Here is a 14,018-nt window from a genome sequence, read left to right as displayed (position 1 = left end):
AGCTAGTGGAGAAGATAGCTACTGCGTAAGACAACCACCTCTCCTCATCTCATGGAGTCCAGTGATGCCTCCCAAACCTGTAGACCTGAGGAAAAACCATTGATCACCCCCCTCCAAGCACAGCCTGTGAGCCAGTTTCCTACCCCGTCTCGCAGACCGCCCAGCCCGTCTGTGTCCTGCCAGCTGGTCCAGGAGAAGGCTGTGGGAAACAGTGTTGAACACTTTACTGACATCAGGCAAACAACATGCACTGCTCTCCCATGTTGACAGAAAATGTTATTTCGTTGTAAAAGGCAGTCAAGTTAGTGACACGATTTACCTTTGGCACGTCCCTGTTGCCTTTTACCAATCACATGCTTCATTTGGATACATCAGAGCCTGGGTTAACAGTGACACATACTGGTAAATACAGATGTGACCAGCAAACACTGAGCGGACCAGAAGATGACTCATTAGCAGATGGCTTGGTCTGCCCTCTGGTAACAGAAGGGTGACAATGTGTTTTTGTACACCAAACTGTAAATGACAATCCCTCCCATCATCTCAAAACAGACAGACTACAGCAAAAAAACCCCCATCGAACGCAAAAAAACCCCCCATCTTAGAATAGAACAGTCCAGTTGGAAGGGACCTACGATGATCATCCAGTCAAACTGCCTGACCACTTCAGGCCTGATCAGAAGTTAAAGCACACTACCAAGGGCATTGTCCAAATGCCTCTTAAACACTGACAGGCTTGGGGCATGGACCACTTCTCTAGGAAGCCTGTTCCAGTGTCTGACCACCCTCTTGGTAAAGAAATGCTTCCTGATGTCCAGTCTAAACCTCCCCTGGCACAGCTTTGAACCATTCCCACATGTCCTGTCACTGGATCCCAGGGAGAAGAGATCAGCACCTCCCTCTCCATATTCCTCTCCTTGGGAAGCTGTAGAGAGCAATGAGGTTGCCCCTCAGCCTCCTTTTCTCCAAGCTAGACAAACCCAAAGTCCTCAGCCGCTCCTCACAGGACATGCCCTCCAGCCCTTCACCAGCTTTGTTGCCCTCCTCTGGGTGTGTTCAAGGACCTTCACATCCTTCTTAAACGGTGGGGCGCAGAGCTGCACACAGCGCTCAAGGCGAGGCCGCACCAACATGGAGCACGGCGGGATAATCCCCTCTCTTGACCGACAGGTTGTGCTGTGCTTGATGCGCCCCAGGATGCGGTTTGCCCCTCTTGGCTGCCAGGGCACACTGCTGGCTTCTACAGAGCCTGCTGCCCACCAGCACCCCAGGTCCCTTTCTGCAGGGCTGCTCTCCAGCCACTCCTCTCCCAATTTATACTTGTGCCCAGTGTTAATTCTGTCCCAAGTGCAGAAGCCAACACTGGGACTTGCGAAATGTCATGCCATTGGCGACTGCCCAATGCTCCAATCTATCCAGATTCCCCCTGCAAGGCCTCTTGTCCCTCAAGACAGTCAACAGCACTTCTCAGTTTGGTATCGTGAGCAAAACTGCTAATGGTGCATTCAACTGCTGCATCCAGATCACTGACAAAAATACTGAATGGCTCTGTCCCCAGGACTGAGCCCTGAGGAACACCGCTGGTGACCTGTCGCCAGCCAGATGTAGCTCCATTCACTACAACCCCTTGAGCCCTGCCATCCAGCCAGTTCTCTACCCAGCGTACCACGGACCTGCTCATCTCACAGTTGGACTTGTCCAGCAGGATGCTGTGAGGGACAGTAGCAAAAGCCTTACTAAAAACTTTACTAAAATACACTCAAACTGAAGCAACAGAGACAGTGCCTGGGAATTATGGATGATCAAGCAAGATCCCGAGTCCAAAGGATCGTTCCATAATAATCAGTGACTCCTAAGAAGTATAAAAGAGCCATCCAAACAAGTGTCCCTGGCCAGACCATACGGACATGCAGCACAGGTGACACAAGCTTGAGACAGCAGACAAAAGTGATGAGAGAATGTACATGAGTAAAATCAGTCTACTTTAAAAATAAGATCACACTCCCCTTCCATTAGGTCTTGCGCTGACTTCTGATACTTTCCTACACGATCATGTTCTTTCTCTCGTCCTCCTGCTTGAGTAAGCCTATTTTTTTTTATGCATCTTTCATCATCGGGGATCCCTCCGAATGCCCAACAGGCTGATTTTATGTTCCTACTTTTATTTTCCTGATTATTGACAGATCTTCCAAGCTGCTTTTGAGTTAACAGCTGCCTTTACTGTTCTGCGGCCTCACCAACTCAGGCAGGGCACTGGATGTGGGCACCAGTCTGCCCACTGGCCAGGGAGCCTCAGAACCACCTCCACCAGGATAAGGGGGCACCTTGGGAAAATAAATTAGCACTCCTACGCACAGAAATCTCTTTTGCCTTAATGCACCACATGCACAGCCCAGAGAAAACGCTGGGTGATTTTAACATCGTTGTCATGATCTCCACTCAGGCTAATCTAGTTTGCTGGTTGCAATGGATACAGAGTTTACGGAAATCATTAGGATAATGGCTCTTACCCTCTGCAAGAGCAAATCAGGAAGACAAGGAAGACAAAGAAGCAGGAAATAACTGCCAGACAGATGTCATGAGATCCCCTCCCTCAGCCTGGCTGCTGTTATTTCCCCTCCAGTTGATGCTACTCAGAAGTAGTATCCGGGACTGCAGAGCTGTACCTGCATGATGTAGGTGGGACAACACTGGTGCCTGTGGGAACAGCCTGCAGGTAGCATCACTAAAAAACCCACAACCTGATACTGTTGTGGGCATTTAGACAAGCATATTACATCAAAACACGTGAGGAAGAGCAACGTTTTCACTTGGACGTGGCAGTATAGCCTCCACAGGTTCTTCTCCTGTGCCTCCGACGCTTCACTTGCACACCCCAAGCGAGAAAATGCCTCCTCTGGCTGGTGTCACTTCACTAATAAATCAGAGCAAACCAAGGGGAAAGAGAGCTGGAAAATCCACGCACAGTGTCTGCACACTTGGTTTTATAGGAAATAGGAAACCCACACGGTCAAACTCATCTTCAGAAAGAGCAGGCACCCCTGAAAAGAGGAACCACGTTCCTTTACTTGTTCCATCACACTAAAGAAATAAACCAGAGAGCATTCCCCGTGCTTGCTTGATCCATCAGTTTGTTTATGGCTAAAGTGCAGTTACTGAGCTAGAGGTGCCACCCTCACGTGATGGTATCTGTTCACTTCTCAGTGCATGTTGCTCTCAGGAACCGGAGGGCAGCATCTTGTATGGATTGAGGATCCCTTTAGGGTCTAACATGGCTTTGAAACGCTGCATGAGAAAGACTGCCTCACTGGGTTTGCTGTACTGAATGAACTGCTTTTTCTTGAAGCCCAGTCCGTGCTCCGCACTGATACTGCCATGGTATCTTGCAGTCCACTCATACACAAACGGCTCAATGGCATCCAGCAGGGAATGGCTATAGGAGTCCGCTGTGATGTTCAAGTGCAAGTTTCCATCTCCTGGAAGAAAACACTGCAAAGGTGAGTCTGTAAGAAAAACTCAGCGGCGCTACAATAAAGACTTATTACTGTCTCCTCCACATACTCAAACAAAGGTGCCTTTGTTAGTCTCCAAACTGCAAAACAGAACAAGTTCGCTGTCCTTCTACAAACATCAAACCTCTCCATGCACAAATAATTCAAATACGATCTTTGTTCTTCCATCCTTTCAGTCCAATAGTTGAAGAAGTTTTCTGAGTTAAGCTACTTTCAAATTCCCACTCTTGTGATTTTAAAATTCAAACAACTGTGCTGCATTAATTGTCCCACTACCGAGATGGCCTGGCAATGACTTTTCCAATGCTATTTCATAACGATCATAAGATTTTAATATGGCCCTTCGTCACTTTATCTCTCCCTATTATGTTTGTGCAACGTTCTAAATGCACTTTGGCACTGTCTCAACAGAAACAAAGCAAGCAGAACATTTTTTCCTTTCGCCACTTGTGTGTGATGGTATTTGATTAAGCACATCTTGCTGGGTATTCAGAAGGCAGAGCGCGTAAACACAAATTACTCATTCTCACTCCGGAACCTCTTCCTGCATCTCAGCAAACTCTCACAGTACACAGTTCAATCCTCAATAATAAGTGCTAACAGAGGCAGCCTTTGTTATGCAGACTTGTCTTTCCATGTCTTTCAAATCTAGCGTGCTGAAGCATGTTCTGTTCTTTTTTTTTTTTTATTATTTTTAAACAGAACAGCTCTGGTAAGCTACCAATTTACCTGTATGTAAAATCAAATTAGTTTCAAAGCATTCTGACAAGTGTACTGGGGCCTTTCTGTGCATTATCTTTATCACTCTCTTTTGGAGGGTTAGTGGCTCAGACACAATTGATTTCCAATATGATCAATCATTTCGGACAAGAGTGTTTATTTATCAAATGTTTCTAAGTACGTTAGTCGAATTGATGGTCCAATTAAACAACCTACATACTTAAAACAGAAATTACAGAGCAAGAAGATACAAATGATGAGTTCAGTGGCTGACTGGCTAGCAACCTGCCATTAATATATGCAATACAGTCCGAAAGCAATGAAATTCAGACACAAAGAACCTTATGCATTCTCCTCTTCTGACGGCTCTCGGCTATTTAGTCTATGCCTCTCACTACTCTAAAAATAATCTTTAAAACTACTAAGAAGTTGCACAGCAAAACCCAGAGCACAAAAGAGCAATTACCTCCTTTCCCAGCATCTACACTTACCCAAGTGGCCATAGCCCACCACGTTTTTGGCATTGTGGCCCAGCCGAGCCCTGGTGTCAGTCACAAGATCATACAGCTTTCCCACAGGCAGGGAGATGTCATATTTGTAGACATAGCCATCGTGAGTGAGGGCCTCTGTGATCCTCTCCCGCAGGCTCCACAGCATCTGATGAATCAAAGGAAATCAAATAAACCAAGCGTCTCTTGGGTTCCATGCTTTATTGCACAGAGGGAAAAAGAGCCTTGATTCTTTGCATATAACATTAACTTCTGATTTCCCCCGATATCCTCTCCCTCTCGGAAGCTAGTTATAATGCTTTCCTGGTAGCATCGTACAGTAAAGCGATACACCAACTCTTCAAGCTTAACAGTGTCCCAGACAGAAAGAACACAGGCATGGGCATTCTCCCCAAATCTGTTTTGTGTTTCCCAAGAAGTGGGGATGTGCCTCCTCCAGTTTAGTACTGCAAGGCTTGGTTTGGGAACTGGGGTTGGAAGAAACATGGCTCGGTGGAAGAGACTCGTATTCACTGGGCGGACACGAATCACTTTCCTCCTCACTGACACGCTGTGTCTGTCTTGTTCCGCGAGACCACAGTCCCTGGCTCTAACACACTGTCACGCTGGCCTACGGGACTTTGCTCACTCCTGGCCTGGCTGACAACTGCGCTTCTGGTTTCGACGGTTTTCAGGCAGTTTGGGTCCTACCCCTGCAACTACTAAAAGATGTAATTCATTATTCTGATCTTCTTATGAGAGAAAACATCCACTGAAACCCCGAATACTCAGGCTTTCTGGGAAGAATCATCAGTGGTAAGTATTCTCTCTTAGCGTTCTTACTCAATATGACAAATAAGCTACCAGATCACCCAAGGACGTTTATACCAAAGATCAGTCTGAACATATCCCTATTGAAAATACAAATCCTAGTAAAGAATCATGTCAAAGTGATTTGTGCAAGAGCAAACGGTGACTTGCCTTTATTTTCTTATCATCCGTTGCCACAGTTCCATCAGTGACCAAACCAGAAGTCATGGCCTGTTCTAAGAAGTTGTTCAATTTTTCTTCATCATGGGTTGAGCTGGAGCCGGAAGTTTCAATTAAAACATAAAAAGGGCTGCCTGAAAGTGAGGGAAAAATGAATTTGCAGATGCTCTGGGGTAAAGGCACAGGAATTTAGTGCAGGTTCTGGAGCTTTTCCCAAGCTTGGCACGTTTCATGAGGTCGCTCTACTGCCCAGATTCTCTGGTGCCATGTGGAAGGGCAGCTCAAGTGGCAATCTTTTATCTGTAGGGCACTTCACGTACATGCTCTATTCTTTACCTAGCCACCGCTTTTCAGAAAACTAGCAGTTCTGCGGGAACAAGTAGAAGTAAAAAGTCTTACCTTTAAAGACTTCCACCAAATGTGTTTGAAATTGAATACTAGGTATAAAAATGATGGAATAATAATGAGGAATGCCCACACAGAATCACAGAATGGCAGAGGCTGGAAGGGGCCTTTGGAGATCATCTAGTCCAACCCCCTACCAAAGCAGGGTCACACAAAGCAGGTTGCACAGGAACACATCCAAGTGGGTTTTGAATATCTCCAGAGAAGGAGACTCCACAACCTCTGGGCAGCCTGTTCCAGGGCTCTGGCACCCCCAAAGGAAAGAAGTTTTTCCTCATGTTGAGAGGGAATTTCCTGTGTTCTAGCTTGTGCTCGTTCCCCCTCGTGCCATCACCTGGCACCACTGAAAAGAGTCTGGCCCCATCCTCTTGACACCCACCCTTCAGATTATTTATAAGCATTGATGAGATCCCCTCTCAGTCTTCTCTCCTCCAGGCTAAACAGATCCAGGTCTCTCAGCCTTTCCTCATAAGAGTGATGCTCCAATCCCCTGATCATCTTTGTAGGCTCCGCTGGACTCTCCAGCAGTTCCCGGTCCTTCTTGAACTGGGGTGCCCAGAACTGGACACAGTGCTCCAGCTGCGGCCTCACCAGGGTAGAGTAGAGGGGGAGGATGACCTCCCTCCACCCGCTCGCCACGCTCTTGTTAATGTGCCCCAGGAGACCATGGGCCACCTTGGCCACAAGGGCACATTGCTGGCTCCTGGGCAACTTGTTGTCCACCAGGACTCCCAGGTCTCTCTCTGCAGAGCCGCCTTCCAGCAGGTCAACCCCTAACCTGTACTGGTGTATGGGGTTATTCAGCCTCAAGTGCAGGACCCTACACTTGCTCTTGTTGAACTTCATTACTTCCTCTCCGCTCAACTCTCCAGCCTGTCTAGGTCTCTCTGACTGGCAGCACAGCCTTCTGGTGTGTCAGCCACCCCTCCCAGTTTTGTGTCATCAGCAAACATACTGAGGGTACACTCTGTCCCCTCATCCATCATTGATTAATATATTGAACAAGACCTGACCCGGTACCGACACCTGGGGAACACCGCTAGTTACAGGCCTCCAACTGGACTCTGCGCTGCTGATCACAACCCTCTTAGCTCTGCCGTTCAGCCAGTTCTCTATCCACCCCACTGTCCACTCATCCAACCCACACTGCCTGAGCTTACCTATGAGGATGTTATGGGAGACTGCCAAAAGCCTCGCTGAAGTCAAGGTAGACAACATCCACTGCCCTCCCCTGATCCACCCAGCCAGTCATTTCATCATAGAAGGGATCAGATCGGTCAAGCATGATTTCCCCTTGGTGAATAACACGCTGATTGACATGTATATCTATAAAGATATATAGAGTTATAGATAAAACTAGGCTAAAAATCCCTAAGCAGTGCAATGCCTCTTTCTAATGGCACAAATGACGCTGGTACCTGCCACTGGGCTGGACAGCTTGAGATGTTTCTCAACCAATTCCATGCACTTCTCATCCATGAACTCATAGGCAGACAGGATCTCTCCCAGCATGGCTCTGCAGGTTGTAAATGTTTCCAGAACCTTAGTGAAACTCTGACACCCTTCAGAAGGAACACAGAGAGGAATCAGGAACAAAATCCACCCCCCAAAAACCTTGTAAAAAGTTTTAAAAAGTCTACCAGGCTTCAAGTCATCTCTCCCATCTCCAGAAAACGTAAACTGCTACCCTGTGTGGATTAGATCAGCAGTTCCTCTAACAGTTTGAGATGGGGAAGGTTTCAGAGCGGAACAGCAGGAGGATATGGCAATTAGTCTTTGCTGTGGCAAGGACCTCTTGAACACTCTAAGAGAGTTCATACCAAAATGTCTACCCCACTCTCAGTTCTCAGCACAGGCAAGAAGGCAACCCAAGAGAAATTTAAAGGCCACTCTGAGAGTCCAGGCAAATTCTGGACTGAACTGCGCATACTCCACAGGTCTGTCGGCACTTGGAGTCTACTCTTCCCCTCCTGACAGTTTAGGTCTCTGCTCTCAAGGCCACCGCTGATACAAGCAAGCTGTCTGAAAAGTCCCTGCTGGCCTTGGAGGGAGAAAAAAAACAGACTCAGTGAAGGCTCCCCACAAGCAACTCTGCTAAAAAGCAGACTCAGAAACAGCTTTCAAGCAGCTGGGCCTGGCCAGGTAGCCTGCTGATCCAGACCCTCACCTGTAGACTTGACTTCCCAGCCTTGCCTTGTCACTACAGACTCACGCAGCGACCACTGGATTGTGGCCGCCTCTGCCTACTGTCACCAGATTCGTCCTGCTCAGCTTTCTCAGGTACTGTCAGACCAGGCCCTCGTCAGTGAGGGCACTGCCCTGCCTGCTTCTTCATCCTCCTATTCCTGTTCCTTTCCCAGCCTCTGAATTCAGGTGTGAAATTATTAACTCCTACCTAGGAATGCCAGATTCACAGCCTTAGGTTTCTGAGGACACAGTATGGAGACAGCAGTGATAACTCCCAAGGTCCCCTCAGATCCGATGAAAAGTTGCTTCAAGTCATAGCCAGTGTTATCTTTGCGCAGAGACGCCAAGCAGTCCATTACTGAGCCATCAGCCAGCACCTGTGGAAATACAGAGACCTGGTTAACGCACCTACATGGAAATCTGCTGTCATAAGCTTGTCTACTACCAAGCTGACAAAAAGCTGCCACTAGCCTTGAGTAGAGGACACCAGCTGCAGCCTGTTCCCACAGTTCCTCCATTCCCAGCTCTTCCTGCCCTCTGAATCCTACCTGAGTCTTCCCTCAAACTTTTCTGCCTTTTTTTTTTTTTTTTTACGGTGCTGTTTGCACATGTTCCAGTAGGACGAGTAATAATGGAAGATGGAGTTTGCTCCACTATTCTTAGCAGTGGTGGAAAACATCAGATGCTCTTTGCAGCCCCAGTTCCCATTATTCAATAGAAACAAGGGAACTATTTGAAACAGTGAACACAGCTAACCAGAACGAAGTAAGCTCTTCACCACTTGAGCCTTAAATCAAGGCTGAATGTCTCTAAGACGTGTTATTAAAGGCTGTTTAGATGCTAGAGTCAAAAGCCCTCCTTTCTGGGCCTACACAATAAAACCAAACCAGGCTTTTGTTACCTACCCAATTTATTTCCTGTTAGCTCTCGGCTCCCAAGCCCTGAAATCTTACAGAAACAGCCTCTACATGCAGAGACACAGGCCTGTAGGACAGAAGCAGGCTAAGGAACAGAAAAGACTCTAGGAGAAAGCCAGCAGCCAAATTAACGCAAAGCAGATGGCTCTATTAAAAGTTGGGTGAGCAGCCATGAGATGAGAGTGCTGCAGGATGGGTTCAGCAGAGCGCTCCAGAGACCCACTGCTCCACAGAGGAACCAACCTCATGCAGGTAACTTGGAATCACTAAATCTCTCCCTACCTTCTTTTCACTTCTCTGGATTAGAAAACCACCTAATATCACTTCCGTCAGCAAGGACGGAGGTAGAAGCTGGAAACTACAGTAGCAATAACAGATGCTACATCCATGAAGACATTTGCTGTCCCTTCTCAAAAGGGCCAAACAAGAAAAATTTAAGAGTGGAAGCCTGGAGAGACACTTGTCTGCATAATGGGTAGCTAAGGGCTAGAACAGCAGGAAATGGTAAGAAGCAGAGGGTTAGGTACAGAAGGGAACTGCCAGGTACTCGCCTTACCACTTCCAGTCCTAGCACTGTCCCTCGGAGAGAGCCGTATCTCAAGAGCCGTAAGCCTCCAGCATTTGTGGCCACATTACCGCCGATGTGACAGCTACCTTTCGCTCCCAAGTCAAGTGGCATGATAAACCCCTGCTCCTCCAAGTACTCGTTGAGTTTCTCTAAGATGCAGCCAGCTTGGCACACAAGGATTCCTGAAACATAAATGTCCTGCTACAAGCTGATGCCCAAGAAGACGGTGCCTCCTCAAGAGACAGGGTAAGTACAAGCAGACACAACCACCTCTTCCTCCACAACTTTCTGGGATTGAATTTAAATACACATGCAGTCTGCACATGCTACCGGGCATTGTCCTACACCTCCTCAAGCCAAGGGGAGCTCTACCATTGCCTTAACATCCGGTCATCCACAACTCTGGACAAGTAAAACAGCAAAGTGAAGTATATCTCTGCCTGTCATTCTCCCCGTCTCTGTTTTAAGAGCTGAAATACTGAAACCAGCCTAATTCCTAACTCTCCAAATCCAAACAACCTGTAAGTTTTCCCCATCCCACTACTAGTGTTGTTATCAGGTGCCTTCTTCAACACTCATTCTGCTCCACCTGCTGAGTTTCTCATTTAATTTATGAACAGGTAATAGGATGTCCATGTTTCTCTTATCTCTTTCTTCTTCCTTCTGCCACCAGATGTATTTTTACATCTGCTGCTTTTATAACCTAAGGATCTAACCTAACATCAGCAGCAGGAGCCTGGATGAAACACACCTTTGATGCCCCTTATGACACTGCTGGGCTGAACCCTACTGATCCCACAGTTATCGCCTCCCGGGAAAATGGCTGGTTTAGGGCCTGGGGCTCATTTCTGTGCCTCACATCTCTACAATATTTACCAGACACCTTGTCAAAGCTGATGATCTGGTTCATGAGAACAGTGGAGAGAATGATCTCATCAAAGACAGGAACGCTGCCTCCAACAAGGCCTGTGTTACCCCCCTGTGGGTTCACTGCCAGGTTCCTCTCATGGCAGTACCTGGAAGAAAAAAGGTTTCTGCAGTCTTATGCATTTTAAGGCAACAATCCATTGCCTTAAATATAATAATCCAATAAGTCTATCTATCTGAAGAGTTTCACCTCCACATGAAAGTCTACTGTTGCAAGAGTGCTCAACAATCCTTAAAATTAAGCAGCATCTAGCCTAAAGATGGAAGTACCTTTCAGCCTTGAAAAATGTCACCTCTCTATGTGAAAACATTCTTAATTGGGAACCTGTAGGCTTTTTTAGATAAGCAACACTGCCTATCTAGTGGCAGATAAGCCACTGCTAGGCACATAGCATACCTCCAGACTAGCAACGACATGCAGCGTCTCCCATCCTGGGAGCAGCTGGAACAAAAGCTACATCAGGAAACACGGACAGTCCAAGGACAGTGGGGATATAAAGAGCAGAAGGGAGAGCTGAAGTCACCAGAGCTCAACCACAAGACATGCAGCCAAGAAGAAAACAGCTTCAGCAATTCCAGTGCTTGAGCAACCAACGCCTGACCACCTAGATGTTCCCTTCATCTGCCGGACCCTGCCAGAATAAACCTGCGTTTCCTCACCACAAAGCCCAGCAGAAAAGGTGCACGTTACCTGAGAACCTGAGACACCTCTACTGTCGTCTGCGGCTTCAACATCAGCTTGCTAGAGCCTGCAATGAAAGCAAGGGACTCTCAAGGCAAGTTGTGGGCTCCACAGAGGTCGGAAAGAAAAAGATGGTAAAGCACGATGTCCAAAATAACACCACTCCCTCCACTCTGAGGCAGAGGCATTTTAACCACTTTTAAACCAAACATTTTTAATACTGGGCTTTCCCTTAATGCACTGGAAAAGCTTTGTCTGTATACATAGACTTGGTTGCCAGTGGGGGCAATGCGAAATGTTTTATATTCTCATGAAATCTTTGACAAAACAGAAAAATCACACCACTTGTTTTCTGAGGTTCAACCAAAACTTCAGGTACTGTTAACTGAAAAAATCTGTTTCAGGAAAAAACTAAGTTAACAGGGATTTGTGGTTTGGGCCCGACTGGCCACTGAGATTAGAGATTTATTTTTTTAATGAAAACCTGAAAGAGTACCAGAAACCAGGTAACTCTCAAACGAATATTTGCTATGAGGAAAACTTATTTTGCCTGGTCTGTAAAGACATGGTCTGCTATAGACAGAGAGATTTGCTTTGGCAGACTTTTCATTCTGGTGCCTTAACGGAAGCAGAGCCGAGGCTTTACCAAAACTGAAAAATAAACAAGCTCACTCACCTCGGACTGATTTAAGCCAGTCCACATTAAATGGTTTCAGTTCCTCTGGATTTGTGATGACTCTACCTGGCATTATGCCCTCAAAGAAAGCCACGTCTCTGTCAGACAGATGGGAGAAGGGCAGGCGCTGCACTCTGTAACGCTCACTAGTCAGCATGACCTCCTGGAAGCTGCAGGAGGCTGCGTGGAACGCTCTCCTCCCCTGAGGCCTCACACCCCGCGGCCTGGAAACCACACTCGTGGGCACACCTGGCGGTTTCCTCTGCTGGAGCGTCCCCGAGGCATAATTCACGCTCTGCTGTGTCAAAGTCCTCCTGTGGAAGCTCGTCAGCCATCTTAGCTGAGCCCAGTGACTCCACACAGAGCGGTGGGGGGCCGCAGAGGAAATCCCCATCCTCACCCTGGAAAGCAGAGGCCTAGCTCATGTGCGAGCTCCCCTCCTCACCACCCCGGCTCTGGGGAGGGGGGGGGCCTCTCCCGGAGGACGCAGCTTGTGAGGAGCCGGAATCAAGCCTCTGCCCGTGTGACAGCCACCCGCCAGGCGGTACAGCAAGAGGGCGGGGGGGACACCCGTCGCGTAGCGCCTCACACAGACGCTCTCCCTTCCGCCGCGACCAACCACCCGCCAAATCCCAGCCGATCCAAGGCAGCCTCACCCGCCCCTCAGGGGAGGGCTAACCCGGCCCGCCCGCCCACGCTTCTGAGCCCTGCAGCCCCACGCCCGTCCCGCTGGAGGCAGCAATGGCGGCCGGGCCCGCAGGGGGCGGGGGCGCTCTGCCACCGCGCATGCGCGCAGCGCCCGCGGGCAGCAGCGCCGCCTGGCGGCGGGAGGCCGCCGCAGCGCCCCCCTCCGGCACCGCGCGGGTCCTAGCGCCCGCCCACCCCCACCGGCGGTCAGCACCCCCCCCCAAGCGCTCCTGCGCCACAGCAACACGCTCTCCTACATCTTTGTTCCCAAAAATACTTTATTTATAACAATATATCCATTATCTATAACATGATCCAAAAATACAGATATACATTTTTACTTTACATTCCTTTTCTTGTTTTTTTTTTTTTTTTGCAATAAAAAGATTTATATTCTCTTCCATTTACAAAGGGAACATAGATCTAATTCCTTTAAAAAATAGAAGAATCGGGTTAAAGTCGTTTCCCCTCCAGTTTGGACATGCTGCAGTAAAGCTAAACCCCGCAGGGTCTTTGGACAATCTTTAGTGGAACATTCCTTGGCGTGTGTCACAGTCTTGTTCACCCTTCTCCAGAAAAGCATATTTAACACTGTACATTCAAAATCCAGGAGAAAGATTTAAATCCTTTAGTAAGCAAAAAAATGAAGGCTACTGGTATTTCTGGCTATAAAAGAGTTTAAAAAACCCGATCTCTGAAGCCAGGTGTAAGCGGCCAAGAGATGCTGGGAGCCCCCCGGCGCTGGTGTGTCCCAGGGGGGACAGTTTATTGCTGGTATCAGGCGTCAGATGTCCTGAGGCGTTACAGACAATACGTCGTAAATAAGAGGAGTACGTTGTACCTCACAATGCTCACGAGTCCTAGCGAACGATCTTTTCCTTCAGAAGGCTGATGCTAACTTTCAGAGCTAATTTTTCTTTTTGCTTTGCTGGTTAAAACGGAAAACGTCCGCTCTTCCGAGCCCCAGAACGCACCTGCTAACAACAGGCTCCAGAGAGGAGCAGTGGAACTGGGAGACTGTTTCCAATCAAATGCTTAATCTGTGGTGATAACACGAAGAGAGCCTCAGGAAAAGAAGAAAAAAAAGGAAAAAGAGAGCGCTGTACATAATACCATTGGATGGGAGGGGAAAATAAACCCTGGAAGGGCATTGTGCTACACTTCAGTTGGCAGCTGCGCTCCCACATCACCCCAGCGCAGCAGGTCAGCGCGGTACCTGGTGACCGGGTAACAGGCTGGCTCATGAGGTATCACAAATA

The 14,018-nt window shown here is 48.0% G+C and overlaps 1 protein-coding gene across 2 annotated transcripts; it reads right to left on the bottom strand.

The window, feature by feature from the left end:
• Nucleotides 1–2,956: 2,956 nt before the first annotated feature.
• On the bottom strand, nucleotides 2,957–12,833 carry D2HGDH (D-2-hydroxyglutarate dehydrogenase). 2 transcript variants are annotated; one of them, XM_063338490.1, is made up of 9 exons: nucleotides 12,073–12,833; nucleotides 11,406–11,463; nucleotides 10,664–10,803; nucleotides 9,776–9,969; nucleotides 8,511–8,679; nucleotides 7,534–7,677; nucleotides 5,702–5,844; nucleotides 4,724–4,889; nucleotides 2,957–3,476 (listed from the first exon to the last, which is right to left on the bottom strand). In XM_063338490.1, exons 1-9 carry the CDS (start codon nucleotides 12,464–12,466, stop codon nucleotides 3,217–3,219), a joined length of 1,668 nt encoding a protein of 555 aa, XP_063194560.1. In that variant the 5' UTR covers nucleotides 12,467–12,833; the 3' UTR covers nucleotides 2,957–3,216. The 2 variants fall into 2 exon arrangements, with proteins under 2 accessions (XP_063194560.1, XP_063194561.1); XM_063338491.1 differs by having other exon boundaries at nucleotides 12,322–12,833.
• Nucleotides 12,834–14,018: the final 1,185 nt, after the last annotated feature.

This window comes from Chroicocephalus ridibundus, chromosome 6 (assembly GCF_963924245.1).
Source record: "Chroicocephalus ridibundus chromosome 6, bChrRid1.1, whole genome shotgun sequence".
Taxonomy (NCBI): domain Eukaryota; kingdom Metazoa; phylum Chordata; class Aves; order Charadriiformes; family Laridae; genus Chroicocephalus; species Chroicocephalus ridibundus.
Note: the sequence above shows the minus strand (reverse complement) of the source record. Positions and strands in the feature narration are given on the sequence as shown.

Coding starts and splice junctions, on each gene's coding strand:
- D2HGDH (XM_063338490.1), bottom strand. CDS start 12,466: ATGGGGATTTCCTCTGCGGCCCCCCACCGCTCTGTGTGGAGTCACTGG. Junction 8,680..9,775: donor CAGTGCTAGGACTGGAAGTG/GTAAGGCGAGTA, acceptor GTATTTCCACAG/GTGCTGGCTGATGGCTCAGT. Junction 3,477..4,723: donor GGTGGGCTATGGCCACTTGG/GTAAGTGTAGAT, acceptor GTTTTCTTCCAG/GAGATGGAAACTTGCACTTG.